The sequence below is a fragment of the Microtus pennsylvanicus genome, chromosome 11 (genome assembly GCF_037038515.1).
Source record: "Microtus pennsylvanicus isolate mMicPen1 chromosome 11, mMicPen1.hap1, whole genome shotgun sequence".
In the NCBI taxonomy this organism is placed as follows: Eukaryota; Metazoa; Chordata; class Mammalia; order Rodentia; family Cricetidae; genus Microtus; species Microtus pennsylvanicus.
The window spans coordinates 1,495,769-1,515,139 of NC_134589.1; the positions used below are offsets into that span (position 1 = coordinate 1,495,769).

The 19,371-nt window shown below is 54.4% G+C and overlaps 2 protein-coding genes across 2 annotated transcripts; both read right to left on the reverse strand.

Annotated features, from left to right (window-relative positions):
• Positions 1–4,088: 4,088 nt before the first annotated feature.
• Positions 4,089–11,862, reverse strand: Slc25a10 (solute carrier family 25 member 10). Its single transcript, XM_075989844.1, has 11 exons — positions 11,641–11,862; positions 8,838–8,957; positions 8,323–8,437; positions 8,183–8,231; positions 7,944–7,985; positions 6,849–6,892; positions 6,597–6,667; positions 6,045–6,137; positions 5,730–5,807; positions 5,200–5,256; positions 4,089–5,105 (listed from the first exon to the last, which is right to left on the reverse strand). The coding sequence occupies exons 1-11, from the start codon at positions 11,728–11,730 to the stop codon at positions 5,004–5,006; spliced, it is 861 nt and encodes a 286-aa protein (XP_075845959.1). The 5' UTR covers positions 11,731–11,862; the 3' UTR covers positions 4,089–5,003.
• A 2,772-nt stretch (positions 11,863–14,634) lies between these two features.
• On the reverse strand, positions 14,635–18,811 carry Mrpl12 (mitochondrial ribosomal protein L12). Its single transcript, XM_075989845.1, has 5 exons — positions 18,600–18,811; positions 17,932–18,118; positions 17,613–17,702; positions 15,131–15,268; positions 14,635–15,006 (listed from the first exon to the last, which is right to left on the reverse strand). Exons 1-5 carry the CDS (start codon positions 18,776–18,778, stop codon positions 14,890–14,892), a joined length of 711 nt encoding a protein of 236 aa, XP_075845960.1. The 5' UTR covers positions 18,779–18,811; the 3' UTR covers positions 14,635–14,889.
• Between the last annotated feature and the right edge of the window lie 560 nt (positions 18,812–19,371).

Here is a 19,371-nt window from a genome sequence, read left to right on the forward strand (position 1 = left end):
GAGAAACCCTGTCTCAAAAAACAAAACAAAAAAAAAACCCTTATATTTGGGTGCTTTGCCTGCATGTTTGTCTATGTACCACATGCACATCTAGTAAGTACCCAAGGAAGCCAGAGCGGGTGTTGGGTCTCTTGAGTTCTAATTCCAAGTCATCATGAGCTGTCCTGTAGGTGCTGGGAACTGAACCCAAGTCTTCTGTAAACGCAGCAAGTGCTCTTAACCATTGATCTCTCCAACACCAATAAAACAAATCTTTAAAAAAGATATTAAAACGTTGTTGACAACACTGGTCAGTGTTGGAGCATGCCTGTAATCCCAGAACACGGAGGGCTGAGGCAGGAGGATCTGGAGTTCAAGGGTCCTGTGGGCTGCATGGAGATACTGGGGGTCTATTTTTTTATGTGCATTGGTGTTTTGCTTGAATGTGTGTCTGTGTGAAGGTGTCAGATCCCCTGGAACTGGAGTTACAGACGCTTGTGATCAGCTATGTGGGTGCTGGGAATGAACCCAAGTCCTCTGGAAGAACAGTCAGTGCTCTTAACCACTGAGCCGTCTCTCCAGCCTTGTGTTGGCTAATTTTTTTTAATATTTATTTATTTATTATGTATACAATATTCTGTGTGTATGCCTGAAGGCCAGAAGAGGGTGCCAGACCTCTTTACAGATGGTTGTGAGCCACCATGTGGTTGCTGGGAATTGAACTCAGGACCTTTGGAAGAGCAGGCAATGCTCTTAACCACTGAGCCATCTCTCCAGCCCTGTGTTGGCTAATTTTATGCTAACTTGACACAGGCTACAGTCACGAGAGGAGGGAACCTGATTGAGAAAAATGCCTTCATAATATTGGGCTGTAGGACATTTTCTTAGTGATTTATGTGGGAGGGAGGGCCCAGCCCACTGTGGGCAGGGTCATCCTTGGGAAGGTGGTCCTGGCTTCCAGAAAGCAGGTTGAGCAGGGAAGTGGTGGTGCAAGCCTTTAATCCCGGCACTCAGGAGGCAGAGACAGGCGGATCTCTGTGAGTTTGAGGCCAGCCTGGTCTACAAGAGCTAGTTCCAGGACAGGCTCCAAAGCTACAGAGAAACTGTGTTTTGAAAAATAAAAAAAAAGAAAGAAAAGAAAAAAGAGAAGAAAGCAGGTTGAGCAAGTCATGGCCTCTACCGCCCCTACATCTGCTCCTTCCTCCAAGTGCCTGCCCTGCTTGAGTTTCTGTCGTGACTTGGGAAGTACAAGCCAAATTAAACCTAAATTGCTTTTGGTCATGGTGTTTCATCACAACAATACAAACCCTAACTAAGACAGATACCTTGTTTCAAAGAAAAAAAAACCAAACTAGAGGGCTCGAGAGATGGCTCAGTGGTTAAGAGCATTGCCTGCTCTTCCAAAGGTCCTGAGTTCAATTCCCAGCAACCACGTGGTGGCTCACAACCATCTGTAAAGAGGTCTGGCGCCCTCTTCTGGCCGTCAGGCATACAGACAGAATATTGTATACATAATAAATAAATAAATAAATAAATAAATACTTAAAAAAAAAAAACTAGAAAAGTAACAGAACTGGGCTTGGCAGCCTGAAGCCTCAGAGCTTCGGAGGTTGAGACCAAAGACTTGATAGTTTTTTGAGGCCAGCCAGGACTACAAACATAGCAAGCCCTGGTTTCAAAAACAAAAAAGAACACTAAAACAATAATAAAATCTTTATTGATAAACAATTCCAGGAAGGCTGGAGCGTCAGAAGCTGGGGATCCTGGTGGCCCCTCTCTTTCCCAGAATCAGCTGACAAGGGCTAATTTTTGTTTTTTGAGAAAGTGTTTCTCTGTGTAATAGTTCTGGCTGGACTAGAACTCTGCCTGGAAGTCAAGGGAAACATTTTTTTTTTTTAACTTTTAGAGAATCAGTTAAAGCTGGGCAGTGGTGGTGCACATTTTAAATCCCAGCACCAAGCAGCAGAGACAAACTCTGTGAGTTTAAGACCAGCCTGGTCTACAGAGCGAGTTCCAGGACAGTCAGGGCTACACAGAGAAACCCTGTCTTGGAAAAAAAATAGATAAATAAATCTTAAAACAAAAGAGGACTGGAGTACAGCCTAAGGGTAGGCTGGGTTTGCCACACACTGGGCTAGAGGTTCCACCCCCAGCATCAGGAGAGAGCAAGCAGGGACAGTGAGACACTGCCCCACAAGAAGCCGCAGACCCCAACAGCAAAACTGTTCATTTCAACTTCCTTAATTGTTTCCACTCCAACTCCAGACCAACCAAAAACAAGAGTGACCACTGGTAAGAAGGGGGCGGACTCCTGCCTCCCTCCCCAATAGAATGCGATCTTTCTGTTTCTTCCTTTGAGTCGCGACCAACGGCAAAGTGTGACCAGCTACTTGCTGTCTCAGGCCCCAGGGGAGCAGGAGAGCTTTTCACCTGCTTCCGTTAGTGCTGATTATACCTGACGTCAGTGTGAACGTGTTGTTTGTCACAAGTGTGCTGGTCCGAGACCAGAAGGTACCGGGACCCCTGGAACCAGAGCCACCTGACGTGAGCCATCTCTCCAGCCCTGTATCTGACATCTTGCCTGTGGGTCTGTGAGCTGCTAAGTGTGTGTGGTGTGGGGTAAGCGGCCAGCTTCATCTCTGAACACGGGGGCAGTTTTCATGGCTCCATTTACTGAAGAGCCTTTTGTGTGTGTGAGGGTGCACTTGCCCACGTGTGCGTGTTTAGAAGTCAGAGGTCAGTGTTCAGAGTCTTCCTCTCTCCACCCTCTGGAGACAGCGTCTCTTTAGACCTACCTGGAGCTTGCCAATGCAATAGGATCGGCTTTTTGCACCCTGCCCTGCAGGGCCTATTGCCAGGCCTAACCCCACTAAACCAGACAGGGTACTTTCTTGCCTCCAGGGAGGCTTTGCTGAGCAAGGCTGATTGTGAGGAAGGGAGGTTAGGTGTGTATCGGCTTTCCCAGAGGCCTGGGTCCCACGGATATGACCTGTTCTGGGCTCCAAATCTAAAGAGCATCAACAGTCAGTGGTTTCTGGTGTAGGTGAGTTCTTGCCTGGGGTCTGGAGGACCACAGGAGTGGGCTTCTACGCTAGAGTGTCCTGCTCATCTGTGACTCCCACCTCTCGCTCGAAGGCAGGATGGCTTTGTGACCAACAGGTGGGACCCTAGTTTTCTCCCCTGGCTTTGGGGTCGGACCTTATGGTATCACTTACAAGCTCATCCCACCCCACCCTGAGTCAGGACCTCAGCAGCCAGCACCTGGAGCCCTTGGTGCAGGAACTGCAGGCATGAGCCACCACCCTGCACAAACCTAATTCTGACACCAAACCTGTCCACAATTGTCATCTTTGTAATTGGGAGGCTGAGGCAGGAGGATAATTTGTTGGAGACCAGCTGGGCTGCAGCCCCTCCTGTTGGAGGCACCTAGGCAAGGCTGGGCATGCTGCTCAGTCAGTGTTTACTTAGTAGGTATAAAGCCCAGGGTCTGATCTCCAGCCGCTTGGAGACTGAAACCCTCACAATCGAGTTATCCGTATCTGGAGTTCCAAAACTACTATGTATCATCGTTTCCAGCTCATGTTACACTTTTCAGGGGTAACAAATTACAATTGTGGCTTTGGCAAATTTAGTGTTTTCAGGGGTGTCCACTTAAGTGTTTGTACCTATGATACGACAGTACCTGGGCTATGGCTCCACTGGATTTCTTCGAATGCAAGCACCTGCTTTACTGAGAGTGGCTTTGGGACATTCAGAACTGCAGCCCTGGCACTCCTCGCTGGCATCTTGCTCCTGCTTATACACCTAGAATACTCCTGGCTCCAGTCTGTTTCCTCTCTGTGGACCCCGGGGCATCCCCAGTTCTCCTGGGCTTGCTGGCCAGTGACCGACAGCATAGGAACTGACTCCAGAGGTCCCTACTACTGTTAGTTAAGGCGACCCTTTCTCCCTTCCTACAGACCTCTAAACTTTCTTCCCATGGGCTCTTCCCCTGGTAGAAGGAGACCCTGACCTGGTAGATGCTTTGTGCTAAACAGCAAGAGAACTCCGAGAACAGCTGACACCCTGGATGGAGTAGGCGAGGAGCGTGTAGGGAAGACACAAAGGTCTCCCAGGCCACTTGGTTTATTAGATCCCAAAGAGGGGTGTCCCTGGGCCCACTGCCACCTTCTGGGTGAGGACCCAATGCCCAAGGGACTGAGAGGGGGAAACCAGGCTGAAGCCTGGGGGGTGGTGAGGGGTGACTGCCATTTAATAGGAAGACAAATCCTTGGAGGGAACATATGAGCCATCATGGCTCCAGCTCAATCAGCACCCCCCCCCCCAGGCATGGGCGGGCACAGCGAGGGACACAGCCAGTTCCTGACGAGGGTAGTAGCTGCTGAGTGGGAGGGTTCAACAAAACTGACCATCAAAGCAGCCAAGGCTGCAGGCAGCAGGTGCCCATGGGAACCCCCGGCACCTTCTCTGGACTCTACTGTCATGGCATCTGTGGTGATTCTTGCTGCGGCTCCCTCTCCTGAAGGTACTGCCTTCAAGAACACTACACAACTGTCTCTCTCATGACCAAAGTGTCTGCGTGCTAAGCTGCCACACCGCTTAGGTTCTGCTCGGTGTACAGAGGGCCAGCTGGGAGTGGGAAGCGGTCAGCTTCCTCCTGCTTGCCAGGCAGGGCAGGGCAGCAGAGCGGCCAGGGAGGCGGGAACAGCAATGCCAGCCTGAGCCAGACCTCTTCTCCTAAATGAATCATGGGGCGGATACAGGGCAAAAGCCCTGTATGGGGAGAGTCTGGGAGCAAGGAGGGCAGAGGTTCCACCCCAGTGGGCCTAAGGAAGGGACAAAGGCCACTGAATTAAACCCTGGCCTAGGCAGGGTCGGAGGCTAGCCAGCCCAAGGGTAGGAGGAACAGAAGCCTGCTGGGGATACAGCACGGGCCCAGGCCAGGAAGGGGCATCCACTCCCCTCCCACTCTTCCAAGGAGCTCAGTACAGTGACTGAGCGTGGCCTAGATGTCTCTGGTGATGTCAGGTTGGCACCTTGATGCCAAAGTGCTTCCGGAGCTGCTCCAGGAACAGGAAGGTGAGCACAGTGTGAGGGATGAGGCGGATGCCGGCAGGAAAGAGGCCCTGGGTGAGGAAGACAGCGGTGGTAGCAACATCAGGTCCAGGGAGACCCGGTCCAGTTGCACCCCCACGGCTTAGCCCCACTGCCTCAGCCCACCTTGAAAAAGGCCTGCGGTCCGAGCTTTGCGGTCTCCATGGCGCAGTGGAAGACACCCTACAGAGACAGTGAAGGTCACTCAAACGCACAGGTTAACTCTCCAGGCAGGAGGAGGGCATGGTGGCTCTGAGGGCTCCCAGGAATGTGACAGGGGCCAAAATGAGAGCAGCTCAGGCTGTGACATCAATGGGACAGAAGAGTAAAAGTCACATAGGCCAAGCTGATGGGCTGCCAAAGACAGCCAGCCAGATGGCTCTGAAGGCGCCGGCCACACACAGGCCAGATTCTATCTACCGCGTGAAAAGCTTCCCTGTCAACTGGTGAAGAAATCTAAAGGAGACAGGAAGGGAAAGTACAGCCCCACCCTGAGGCAATTGCTACCCAGAGTTGAGCATCTAGAAGGGAACAGGGGACAACAGCCTTGTCTCTGGGTCCCCATGAGGGCTGAAGCTGAGAGGGTCCTGGCTCCAGAGAATGGCGGTAGACGGCAGGAGCTCCGGCCAGCCCTGGAGCCTGCCGCCAGTCTTTACCTGATATTCGCCCTTAGAGTTCATCAAGCGTGTCTTTAGCACATCCAGGGGCTGGCACAGAAATGTGGCACACCCGCCCTGCAGGAGGGAACTTGTCACCAATGGGCCTTCAGGCACCCCCAAGCCCTCACTGCCCACAGGATACCTTTAAAAAAGCCCTTTGCCCCATCCCTGAGTGACCCAGTGCTGCCAAGACCTGAATTATCCCGGCCTGGGCTAACCTGTGAACTTGGTTCCCAAACACGGCCTCAGAGAGGCTGTACCAGGCTCGCTCCACCCACCCTCAGCCTCCTCCGACCACGCTGGGGCACTTACCGCAATGAAGCTGGAGACGAAGTGGGTGAAAATGTTGTCAGATAGGTACCCAGTGCTGAGGACCAGCTGCTTGGCCTGGTCATAGCAGGAGAGCTACAGGGAGGGACAGGGACAGTTATAGCCGAAGACGAGCTCTCAGACCCAGGGAGACTCCATCACCACACCTGGACACGCAGGTGAGGGTCAGATGCAGGCTGCCCACCCCTCCCCAGGATAGTGGGCATCTCCCCAAGGTCCCCAGTGCCCGCTGCTGTGTTCTATGATCCCTGACGACAGAGGTCAGAGATACGCAGGTGAGGGTCAGATGCAGGCTGCCCACCCCTCCCCAGGATAGCGGGCATCTCCCCCGTCCCCAGTGCCCGCTGCTGTGTTCTGTGATCCCTGACGACAGAGGTCAGAGATACGCAGGTGAGGGTCAGATGCAGGCTGCCCACCCCTCCCCAGGATAGCGGGCATCTCCCCTGTCCCCAGTGCCCGCTGCTGTGTTCTGTGATCCCTGACGACAGAGGTCAGAGATATTGTTCGCAAGCCCCGTTCTGCACAGGAACCCACCTGGCCCACAGTGACGAGGGCCCCGCGGCTGGATGCCATGGTTGCTCCAGAGAAGAGCTTCTTCAGGCCTTCTGCAGGAGGAATCGAGGGGCGACATCAAGCCCTATATGACACCTCATTCCCCACCCTGCCTGTCCCCCGCAGGCTGCTTTTCCACCCCAAGCCCACCAGCTCAGGCACAGTGAGTACACACGTAAACATGTATTCAAATCCATACACGTTTACAACAATGTAGACTTCCTCTCCTCTCACCTTCGCGGGCCACACGGTACAGACCATCCAGGGCATGAGAGTAGCTGCGGTGGCAAAGACAGGTCAGTGGGATTTACCACATGTTCTGCAGGGTTACACGCCAGAAAAGCCACTGTGGGCCACAGGACTCTGGCGTGGCGTCATACTCAATGGGGATATTTCACAGGCCTGTAAGCCTCTCCCAGGGAAAGCTCAGGAAGTGACCCCCATGGGCTCAAGCTCGATCTGCCTGTGGGCAAAGCTTTCGTGGTCTGCTCTGCTGTTCCTCGGATGGAGGTTCCACTTCCCCACAGGATCTCAGGCTTGCTGTGGCTTCTAGCACAGATTATCACCCACCCTCTGGGCTGGAGAACCCAAGGGGGAACTGACAAGAAGCCAGAAACTAGCCAGGCCCAGCAGCTCACGCCTGTAATCCCAGCATTCAGTCTGTGCTACAGAACGAGACCCTATCCCAAAATGAAAATAAGAAACTGGATCAGCTTTGTGGAGGCCAAGCTAGGAGGAGCTAGGGGCTCAAGGAGCCTGAGCAAAAGTGGGGGAGGCGGGACGAGAAACAGCCTGGCTCCCCAAGGATGAAGGAAACTGAGATAATAATGACGAGAACGGACGGATACCCCAGGAAGGACAAAGGGCCGCCACAGAAGACCCCAACCCCAAAGCTCCCCATTCCTGGGGCTGACCTGGGGCGGAAGAGGAGGGCCACTTCTACCCAGGCCTCCTGGCTGTAAGCCATTCTCTAATGTGTCTTACTCCATGGGCTTTGAGGCTTGGGTGGCCCTGCACTTAGATATCTGATTTGGGCTATCCTCAGCTACAAAGAGACCCAGCCCTAGACGACAGTCCTGGTGTCAGCAAATTCCAGAAGGCAGGTATGGGGACTGGCCCTCAGCCTAGTGAGATTCTTCCGTAAGAAAGAAAGGCCTTAGGGGGACCAAGGGACACCCCTTAGTGACCCCAGGGTAGCATATTATCTAAAGTCACCAGCTCCCCTTTTCATAAAACCCACGTGCAGTACGGGAGTTCTGGTTAAGTCAGAGCAGAGCTACGCAGGGGTCCTCCCCTCCCCGACTGGAACAAAGCTGGTTTCCCACTCACTTGCGCCGCTGGTTCAGGGGCAGCTTCATGTCGTTCTGCATCCTGAAACAACAGAAGGACAGGTGGGGACGGGTGAGCCCCTAGGCCCCAGGTCAGCTCACTGACCGGGGTCAACAGTGCAGGACTGCCTACCCGAGTTCTGGGTAGAATCACAGGACTCGGCTCCGCCACAAACCCAGGCTCAGGGACTGCATGGCGGACAAGGGAGCCCGTGACCCTGGGGGACGATAGGCACAAACCTGACGTTGACCAAATCTGCTGGGGTCCCCACGAAGCCTCCAGTTAAACCTGTGGTGACAGAAACACCAAGGCCACTGTGTGACGGTTCCCGGCGTCCTGGGCCTCTGCCCGGCCCTTGCCCCGACTACCCAGTGCTCACCACTGATGCCGCCCAGCAGCACCTTGCTGTAGAAGGGGAGAGGCCCCTGGCTGTCCTTAGTCATGTAGTCCCGCATGGTCTCGTAGATGGCGAACCGAGTCAGGGAGTAGGTCATCTGGGGAGGGGGCCTGGCTCAGAGGACTGGGCACTCCCCCCAGCCTAGCCATCGTCCCATGGGCCCTGGACACCGAGTGACCGTTCTAAGGTCACTCAGCTTGCAAGCAGCCAAGCCAATTCACAAGCCAGAGGTGCTGTCCCCAGCTGTCTTCAGCTTCAGTTTTCCCATCTGAAAGTGGAAGGCAGACCCCTGTCCCATAACCACCCTGTGTCTCTTCTGTAATAAACCTGAAGGGGAAGAGAAAGCAGCTGGAGCTCCCTAAGACTCCTTCACAGGACTGAGCCCAGAAGCAGGACTTGAGAGGCTGGTGCCAAGGCCTAGGAAGCTGATGTCAACAAGAGAGAAAGAACGTTGTGGGTCATGAGCCCTGACAGCGAGCCAAGACCTGTGCACACACCTGCCTACACAGCGAGGCGCTCAGGCCGTTGTAGAGCGCCAGGAAGCCGTCGGTTCGGATCACCTGCAGTGCCATTCCCGTCATGCGTAGCTTCACCTCCTGCTGCGTCTGTAGGTGCACCTGCAGACAGGCAAGGAGGGTACAGTCGTGTTCCCACAGAGCGGAGCTCTGACCCGACCACAAGTTGGTAGAAACAAAGTTGTAATGAGACAACTGCCTACGCCTCCAAAGGTAATTTCAAGGATTAGTCATTTCCAGGTCCACAAGCTGTGGTCTGGGCTGTCAGTACGCAGGCCTAGACAGGAGGAAACTTTCTGTTTGTTTCGGTTTTTTGAGACAGGGTTTCTCTGTAGCTTTGAAGCCTGTCCTGGAACTAGCTCTTGTAGACCAGGCTGGCCTCGAACTCACAGAGATCCGCCTGCCTCTGCCTCCCGAGTGCTGGGATTAAAAGTGTGTGCCACCAACGCCTGGCTGAGGAGAGGAAATTGAGACAGGGGCAATAGAGCAGTTCCAAAGGGTCTAAGGCTGGTCCCAGGCCTGCAATGGTTCCCTTTCATTGTGTAGCGACAACAGTTAACTGTTCTCAGGGCCTTGCCTCGCTCCCACCCCCTTACTGGTGGCCTACGTTCAGGCTCAGGAGACCCGGTCCTGAGCATTTGTGTGTTAGTTCCCAAAGAAGCCTGGTCATAGCCAAGTGTGGCTCAGGCATGGTCACACTCATGCAGGAAAACAGCTAAGATGGTGCGGACAGAGGGGGCTTGGTTCTCAGCAACAGGAGTGTCACCTTGCAGTATGTGGATCAAGAGGGACAGAGGATTTAAGCCACCTATCCAGGGAGTGGTGGCTCTGAGGGCAATTGCCCCTGTGTATGAGGGGACCAAGTCAGGGCAAAGGGCACACACGAAGGAACTCCAAAACAAGTTTTAAAGTTGGCACGGTAACTCAGGCACGTGACTAACTATTCAAGTGACTGAGGCAGGAGGATGCTGAGTTTGAGGACAGTCTCAAGTACAGTAAGATCCTGTCTTTGCACACAAGTTTTCCAATGGTCTCTGTGAGCAATCCTTGTTGGAACACCCTGACCACTGCCTCCTCTGTGGCTGGGCACCGCCTGTCTACTGGCGTGGGTCCAGCAAGGGTGTCCTGGCTTCCGTGGCAGCCTTTCTTGATCCTCCAGGCACCATTCTTCCCAGGGAACACCTGAGTGGGGGCGGGGCTGAGAAGCAGCTGAGCCGGTCAACACTCAAGAGGACAGGCCAGGAGTGGGGTGCTTGAGAGGCCTTCAGGGCCCAGGCCTACTGTAGCCACCGAGCCTGACCCCCATGGAGAGGGCTGCAGGTACAGACACAGCCAGGAAAGGAAAATATCCTCAAGAAGTCGCTCCCACAGTAATCAGTACTCTTGCTATTACACCACCTGCAGTGGCAGTGCCCAGGGGCTGGACCTGTGTGCGCCACTCCCAGGACAAGTGAGGTTCCAATCCTCCTTTGTACCCAGTGGCCAGCATTCTTACTAATCAGAAAAGCTGAGGGTGATAATGAATGTTTGAAATCCCTGCACTTGGAAGGTAGAGGAAGGAGGAACGGAAATACAGAGCCAGTTTTAGCTGTATAACAAGTTCAAGGCAAGCCTGGGCTACAAACAAGAAAGAAAAGAAAGAAAGAGAGAGAGAGAGAGAGAGAGAGAGAGAGAGAGAGAGAGAGAGAGAGAGAGAGAGAGAGAAAGAAAGAAAGAAAAAAGCGACAGCCTTTCTTAGGAAGCAGGGTCCCAGGCAGAGACAGAAACTAGCGGGAACCTCAAGTGGTAGACACTGAGACTAGATCATCAGCTCAAAGCTCAGAGGCCAGTCCAACGTGGGGCTTCAGGAAAACGGCAGTCAGAGTCCCCTGGGTAGAGGGGTCCAAATCTTTGTTCTCCGAACAAACAAACAGTCAGGGAAAAAAATCCCCCGGGGCCTTCCCTGGCCCTGGGGAACAGGAAGAGTGCTGTCTTAGTTTGCTCTATAAGCGTCTATTTTTAAACGGGAAAAAAAAAGACAAAAATCCCACAAACCCACGTGTCTCCTGTTTTTTTTTTTTTCTTTGAGGGGCGTAGGGTTCGAGACAAGATCTCTCGGTGTAGCCCTGGCCCGTCCTGGAAGTCGCTCTGTAGACCAGGCTAACCTGGAACTCTGCCTCTGCCTCCTTGTTTCTTGTGCTGAGCCCGGTGGATGCCGGGTCTCCTCGCTCACCTGGGGGCGTGCTGATCCTAACGTAGCACCCGTTCAGGCGGAAGCAGATGACCGAGGTCACAGCACCACCACCGTCGCCCTCACTTTCGCCCCGCACCGTAGGGGGTGCTAAGCAGGCAGGGGAGCTCTGCTGCTGGGACCAGGCTGGTCTTTAAGTTCCAACACCTGTGTCCCCTGCATCTCTACCCTCAACTTTTTACCAGAGTTGTCGAATGTTTGCCGCCGAGGAACGGCTCGGAGCGCAGAGGCGGGACAGACAGCCATCTGTTAAAGATGGGGGAGAACCAGCTGGTAAGCTGAGGAGCGGGGATGTCCCCGTCGCCTGTCCCCCGAGAGACCCATCTGCAGAGGGTCCCCGGGGACTTTTCCACCGCTGCCTACTGGGAAACGGGCGTAGTGGCGCCCGCAGGCCTGAGCCCGACGGCGCAGAGCAGGGCTCAGGCCAGCGTGGCGGTAATTACCGGGTGCGCAGTCAAGCGGCGGCCGCAGCAGGCGTCCTGTGGGCGCCAGGCCGGGAACGGTCCTCGGCGCCTTGGGCTCACGCGCAAGCTCGGCCTTGAGACTCAGGCTCACCTTGAGGAGGTCCAGCGGGTGCGTGCAGCAGGCGGCCCCGCAGGAGGCCAATCCCCCAAAGTACCAGCGAGATGCCCGTGCTTCGGCCATGGCCAGAGCAGCAGCGACCTGGCCTAACCCAGGTCAGCACCACAACTCCGGTCCCAGCCTCCTGACACCCGGTTCAAAGTGCCACCGAGCGCCCGCGCCTGGTGCAACCAATGCGCCCGCGCGGCCCCAGGGGCGGGGCCTGGCGGACTCCACCCACGGCAGGACTCGGGCCTTGGAAGGCTCCGCCCACCCTCTTAAAGCGGAGGCTGCAAGGAGCCGAGGTAAGGGGTCCGTCGCAGACTACCGTGAAACCCCTGGAGCTAGACCATAGCCACATCCATTCTTTAGATTATGGCTTGGGTCGCGGATCCGAAGGTCGTCTGCCATCCTCCACCCATCGGGAGGCTGGTTTCCTACCAGCCCCCCTAGCCTTAGTCTGAACTTGCACCCTGGCGCTGACTCGTGTGTTACCCAGGCAAAGGACACGTGCTGCAGCAATGGACCTCGGTCCCCCATCCCCCTGACCACAGAGTCCAGCCCCCGCCCAGATGTAGGGGGATGGAAACCTTCTTGGGGCCGGCTTGCAAATTAAATAGAAACCACGGACAAAAGACTCTCAGTGAAGGATAGCAGTGCTCCTCCCCCATGCCGCACACCCAGTGAGTCCCTGCCAAGAGCAACTCGGCTCAAGTCTTGCTGTGGACATAGCCCTAGGCGGCCGCCATGGAGAAGGCTCTGAGCTGTGAAGTCTTCATGGTTGGCTAATGGCTCAGGCTCCTAGGAGGCAGCTCCAATCTACCGGCCAGAAGTCCATCCCCACCTCCCAACAATTGGCAAAGAAATCCGTGTATGCTCCTAGCCCAAGGGTGTACCTGCTAGGCAAGGTGAATTCCAAGTCCCAAGGCTGTTTAAGTCTGGCTATATGAGTTAACAAAGACCTCCCCTGCAGCTCTGACTTGGTCTCTATTTGATGCAGAGAAACACCTGGCAAGGAGGTGGAAGAGAGTAAATTGTGTCTTCCTGAAGCCCAGGCGGCCTCCCATGCTGAGATGCTCATTGTCAGGGCACCAAGATAACAAGACAGGGGAGCTTGTTGTCCTGGTGTTCCTTCCCATGCCCAGGGCACACTACACTTGGGGATGAGATCTATAGCAAGGTGGTTAGGGTCACTTCACACTGGATCCATTCTTCTCCTGCAGCTGGTAGGGGACCATGCGCACCTTGGGGATAGGCAGGTCCCCAGGTCAGCTCCATGGGTTGCTGAGAGACCAGAAGCAGCACCTGGTCTTGATACAGACCAGCCCTGCCCAGGAACCGAGGGTTGGGTAGGCTCAGGCCTGACTGATCTTCCCAGAAACTTAAACAGTGGAATGGCCTCGTTCAAGGCTAACTTAGCACGGGAACAAAGCTATGCCCACAGCTGTCTAGTCTCACCTGGTTACCAGACTACAGATATGTATGCATCTACCTTCTCTGAGAGCTGGAATCTATTCCTGACCAGAGGACCCCAGTCCATGGTACAGAGCAAAAACAAGCCCTGACAGGGGAACGGAGGCCAGGAGCTAAGGACAGGTTCTTACTGGGCAGCTAAAACGGGTGTCAACACACATACACGCAGTGATCTAGGGCCCACAATGTAATCTGGATCAGGCAGAGAAAGGCTGGGGTGGCCAGACTTGGGAGGGACCTCACCTGTCAAGTTAGGGCCCAACTTTTTTTTTTTGCAGTGCTTGAGAAAGGGCTCAGCTTTCACAGAGTTGAGTGCTTTACCACAATCTACATCACCCACACCCTCGGGTCTGCCTTCAGATTCCAGAATCACAGGAGCAGGGTCAGCAGTGGTCACTCTACCCCCTGATCAGAGACGCTGGTCCCGGCTGAGGATACTCAGAGCCGAGGTGAACTTTCCAGGCCCCAGGACAGGCCCAACCTGGGGTTCTTGAGATCTGGCACTACTGCCCCAGGTGTTAGCAGGATCAGGCAGGTTATGCCTAGGTCACCTGGTAGCCACCTTTGTGGAGACAGCCCCAAAGTACTGCTGGGAAATCATTAACCCGGGCAGTGTGGCAATGCTAGTAGCCGAGGCCAGGAGTTCACTGGGAAATCAGTTCCTTGTTATGTGAAGTGGACCGGCCCACAGCTGGGTGGGGCTGCCGGGATTCCGCTGGCCTCACAGAGCAACACTGCTGAGCACATCGCCCTCTCCTGGTCTCTCTAAGAAACTACAAATGTTCTTCCAACAGGAGGCCCAAGGCCAGGGTGCACCTTCTCAAACACCTCTGAGGATCTGGGCTCAGGTCTAAGACCAACTAAGGAAACTTCTGTTCCTCTCCCAGGCTCTGCTGAGGTCTAGGAACAAAAATTGCTACACATGGGGTGACCCACCTCAGGCTTAGTCAGGTCTTCCAAGACTTGCAAATACAAGACCCTTCTGCTACCTTGCTCCAGTCTGGTGAGTCAGCCAGAACTTTTATCCCCCACGTACAACCCCCCTTGCCTTGGGCATTAGGGGTAAACAGCTCAGCCTCCATCCACCCTGACTGGGGTGATGTTGGACCCGGACTGTCTTGGTAGGTTGGATCACTATTACACTTTGTTGCTTTTCAAACTCCAAGCATCTAAATGGAAATTTCACATCCAAATCTCAGATCACTCCCAACCCCAACTCGAGCTGCACACCAGCCCCTGCTAAGCCTGTGTGGACACAAATCTGCCAACCGTGGGGATCAGAGGATGGGTCCTTGCACAATAGAAGCGATGGATGGCTGTAGACCCTCAACATTGCCAACAGGGAGGAGAGGCAGGGGCAGACAGCCTGAGGAAGGTCCGGGAAACACATGCCTCTAGATGACCAACAGGGAGGAGAGGCGGGGCAGACAGCCTGAGGAAGGTCCAGGAAACACATGCCTCTAGATGACCCTTTGCGCCACCAACCGCGGGCACACACCACTCACCACACACACCCAGCCTCAACAGTGTATTTTCTCAGTAGCCACAGGGGCGTGTTCACTCTGTAAGTTCTCAAGGCAATCTGGAGAGCTCTGCACAGCTGTGGCGGCCCTCCCCATCACAGCAGGTCCGTCCTGTCTCTCTCCCAGATCTCGGTCTCCAGTGTCAGTAGCTGTTGCTCCCAACACCCCACCTGGGAGTGAAGCAGGGGTGAGCGGGCCTTGCCCAGGTCCCAGGGACCCCAGTCCAAAAGTCCTCAGAACGGGGGTGTCACTCCAGAACTACAGTGCCACCCACGGCTTCCAAGGCTGCCTTGATCTTCTCAGCCTCGGCTTTGGCCACGTTTGCTTTGATTTCCTGGGGCAGGGACTCCACTAGCTTCTTAGCCTAAAAAGAGACAGCAGGAAGGAGCTTGTGGCACTTACAGTCATAACGAAGCCCATCCTAAAAGGGTCGAGAGCCCGAGAACTTCCACCCCCAGCATAGGCGAAGGCTCAGAATGGGGTCCCACCTGCACAAGGTTTATGCCCTGGACATAGTTCTTGATCTCCTTGATGAGTTTCACTTTGTCCACGGGCTTTGCTTCTGTCAGGCGGACGGTGAAGTGTGTCCGTTCTTTCTGTTTGGGGATGTCTTCTGCCTCAGCCACCTTAGGGAGTGGAAAGAGGTAGGGTGAGGAAGGATGAGGAAAGGCTGCCCACCAGGACCTGCAGCAAGATCAACAGATCCTGAGCTCTGCCCTCTACAAAGCTGTACCAGACCCCTTTCAATCAGCTCTGCTTCTACCTCCCACAGGGCAAGGCCCTGAAACAAGCTGCACACTCCTTTTATCTCCTGACATCTTACCCCAGCCCTCTCTAGAACTCAGAGTCACCTGCCTCAGCCTCCTGAGTGCTGGGATTAAAGGTGTGCGCCACCACCGCCCGGCTCACTTTACCTCTTTTTAAACTGTAATTTGTGGGTTGAATAGATGGCTCAGTTGGTGAAGGGTTTGCCTTGCAACAGTGAAGACCTGAGCCCGACCCCTGGAGCCCCTGCATGGCAGCTTGTGCCTATAACCCCAGCACTGCCAAGGTAAATGGGAGGGTGCTAATGGCCCACTGCTAGCCAGCCTAGCGTTGTCGTAGGATATATGAACAGTGTGTGAGGATGCACTGCTGTGATTGGAGCAATAAAAAGCTGACTGGCCAACAGCAAGGCAGGAGATATAAGCGGGATTTCTGGGGACAGAAACAAAGAGGAGAAATAGAGGCACACAGGAAATGTGAAGAGGAAACAGGAAACGAAGGATGAAAGAGAGGTAACGCCATGCGACAAAATGCAGATTAACATAAATGGGTTAATTTAGTTAAAAGAACTAGGCTGACAAGCCTAATCTAAGGCTGAACTTTCTCCGTGTCATTGTTTGGGAGCTGACTGGCAGAACAGAAAGTCTTGTTACTCCAGGCCAACTGAGACCATGTTTCAAAAATAAGGTGAGTGGCGCCTGAGGCTCCGATGGGAACGCACGCAAGCACGCACAGGTGAGGCTACTAAGGGGAACACACGCAAGCACGCACAGGTAACAAGCAATTGTACTTATGAGGTAGGAAGAATAAACGCTTTGGAGATATAGAAAAATCAGGACTATCTCAGTCTTCAGCCAACAAAACCTATGTGTCAATAATGACAACTTTTTTCTTTTGTTTTTCTTTGTGTGTGTGTGTGTGTTTCAAGACAGGGTTTCTCTGTAGATTTGAAGCCTGTCCTGGAACTAGCTCTTGTAGACCAGGCTCTCCTTGAACTCACAGAGATTCGCCTGCCTGCCTGCCTCCCGAGTGCTGGGATTAAAGGTGTGCGACACCACCACCTGGCTAAATGACAACCATTTTAAGCCCTACTCTTCCAAGCTAGCTCACAGTGGGACAGGAGAGCCCGTGGTACTCCTGATCTGATGCACGGAGACCTCATGGCCCCAGCTCAGTCCTACCATCCAGGGCATGTCTGGATGTCGGCTTCCTGATATAGGACCAAATGGCAATAGTACTCCAGTCTAGACAATGAATCCAACCCTCACTTCTGAAGTTCAGGGGTTAGGTATGTTGTTCTCTCAAATGAACATGAGTTTAGTTCCCAGCACCCATGTGACATGAGGCTGGTCACAGGGCCTTTAACTCCACCTTGAAGGGATCCAACATCCTCTTCTAGCTTCCTTAAGTGCCCACATAAATGTGGCACACGGACATACATACACACACACACGAATAAAAATAAATCCTTATGACAAAACAAAACATTAGGCTTGAATCTAGTCCTGGGTGGCTTAGAATTCACAGACACGCACCTGCCTCTATCTCCAAGTGCTGGGATTAGGGGTGTAGGCTACCATGCCCGGACCCTACTCAGATTTTACAGACTGCTTGGAAACCCGTCAGCTGGAGCTGTGAGGAACGCCTCACTTTCTCTTTGTCAGCTTGTGGAGGCCTTCCTTGAAATTCCAGCCGCTACCCAACTTCAGCAGCCTGCCTGTTGGTCTCCAAGCCAAAGTGCACCTCACACAGGAAGCAGGCACGCTAGGACCGCATCTCTGCGCCTTGCCTACTTCCGTCAACAGCACTCACGGCACTGCTGTTTGACAAACTAGTCACAAGACCGTGTCTTTATGAGGTAAGGTCTACCCACCAGCCTAGCGCAGAGTGAAGGGGAAACTTGTGGACATGAGCTTTACCGTCAGGACCCAGCGTGGAGGAGAGAATTCCTGAAAGGTGTCCCCCTTTACCCCTCCCCACGAGCTGTAACGTGTACACCCACCCACATACATACAGCCATACATAAAACAAGACCTCAAGTGCCTCTGGCAGAGTGGCGTTCCCAGAGGTGTTGCGGGGGAGCGCACAAGGGGAACACACTAATGACAGCTGCAGACCCAAGCAGGGGCTAGAAAGACGTGCCACATGCTGAGGTCAGCAGTAACTAGGCACTCGGAAATGGCTCCTTCTGTTGCCTAGGCTCACCTCAGGGGCTGCTGCTGCTGCGGCAGGGACGGCACCAGGCATCATGCCACCCATTGGCATGAGGCCAACATCCTGGATCTTCAACGTTTTCTGTGGGACACAAGAGAAGTTTCAGTGGCTGGTTGTTCTTCATAATGAAGGCACAAGACTGGCTGGCCCTGGCATCTAGAAAAAGCACACCTGACAATTTGCCAAACTCCCAGGACACATCTAGAAGAGACACGGACCTCTGACCCTGGTTTGGCAAAATACCAAACTCCCAAAATACAAACAGAAGACAGGGACCTTAGTCCCGGTCTGTGGAGAGCTCTCCCAATACCTTCAGGAGCTCATTGAGGTCTGAGATCTCCAGGAGCGTGAGGCTGGCGATGTCTTGGACCAGTTGCTGGATCTTGGGAGGGTATTCCTTGGGAGCATTATCGAGAGGGGCACCCGCGAGGGCTTCACTCCTTCTGTGGCTGCTGCTCCTCAACTGTCGCGCTGCACAGACGCCGGGGACCTGTTGCCTAGCCCCCGATGCAGACAGACATCAGACCCGCGAAAAGGGGAGACGCGGAGACCAGAGAGCGCAAAGGATACATGTGCTCAGTCCTCCACCATTGGGGCCAGAATTCACCAGCCGAGGCTAAAAGGGACCTTCCAAGCTTCCCAACGTTTCCCAAAGAGTCTCAGAACCTCACAAGATTATGCCGGCAATTCTGCCGGAAACTGCAAGCTTCTGCTTGAATGAAACACATCTGCCTAGCGGGTGCATTCTGCTGCACCAAGCATTCCAAGGCTCCGGGCTCGAGCATGGCCGGCCGGGGTCGCAGGGGCGGGAAGCTTGGGACGAAAGTTACCTGTGCCCAAGGTCGCCCAGGCCGAGCCGTCCTCTCCACGCCCCACCAGCAGGGCCGCGGAAGGTGGCCATGCGGCCGCCACCCGCGCCCTCCGGACCTGCTCCGGCCCGCCGCCCCGGCCACAGCGCTCCAGAGCCTCCCACTCTACCTGGCAAGGCGGAGCGCTGCTCCCCGCAGCCCAAGCCGCGACCCCCACACGCGGCCAGCCGCCCCCGGCAGCATAGCTCCGCAGGCGGGAAGGTCACACGCGGATCTGTGCGGAAGCGGCGCTCTAGCCGGGAGCAGGCGAGCTGACCGGGCCGCTCTAGCCGCGAGGCCTCCAAGCATTAGAGCCGAAGCCCGCTGCTCTAGGCTGGGTCGGCGCCTGATATTACGCACTAGGCGACGCGACGCGCAGACGCAGTCTTGGCCCGGAAGTAGTGCTGGGCTAGCGGTGTCTCTGAAAGCCCTGTAGGGCAGCCCTTGGTGTTGCCAGCGGAATGCGCCAGCGACCATCGCGTAGACCCTTGAATTCAGCTCAGGCGTCCAAGAGATTAAACTTATAATCCAGGGATCTAGTGCCCCAAGCATAAACGAAGGCCAATCCATTGTTCTAGAAACCTGTCACCCTTTCCCCAACGTGCAGAGCGCATGCCTGTTCCCCCAGGTTTGAATGCACACCCAAAGCAGACGTTTAGCTGGGAGGGAAAGCACGACATTTACGGCTTGGATATCCTCATCAAACACCAGGCTGAAATGTGTTTTCCAGGGTGAGATACTGAGAACTAAAAACGTAAGCTGTGGTTTGACTCCACTGAGGCTGTAAAAGCCCATCTTTGCGCCCTTTTTCAACTGCTGGGTGATACTCTGTGCCACGGGAGTCAATACAGAGTGCCCACCAGCAAGAAGACCATCCAAGGCTTCTCACCCCGCACCTCCCA

Excerpts from the sequence above, each read along its gene's own strand:
- Slc25a10 (XM_075989844.1), bottom strand. The coding sequence starts at position 11,730 with ATGGCCGAAGCACGGGCATCTCGCTGGTACTTTGGGGGATTGGCCTCC. Across the intron at positions 8,958-11,640 it reads ACCCGCTGGACCTCCTCAAG|GTGCACCTACAGACGCAGCA; the intron begins GTGAGCCTGAGT and ends GCCTGTCTGCAG. Across the intron at positions 6,668-6,848 it reads GTACCGTGTGGCCCGCGAAG|AAGGCCTGAAGAAGCTCTTC; the intron begins GTGAGAGGAGAG and ends TTCCTCCTGCAG.
- Mrpl12 (XM_075989845.1), bottom strand. The coding sequence starts at position 18,778 with ATGCTTGGAGGCCTCGCGGCTAGAGCGGCCCGGTCAGCTCGCCTGCTC. Across the intron at positions 18,119-18,599 it reads GCAGCGCTCCGCCTTGCCAG|GCAACAGGTCCCCGGCGTCT; the intron begins GTAGAGTGGGAG and ends ATCGGGGGCTAG. Across the intron at positions 17,703-17,931 it reads ACCTCAATGAGCTCCTGAAG|AAAACGTTGAAGATCCAGGA; the intron begins GTATTGGGAGAG and ends TGTGTCCCACAG.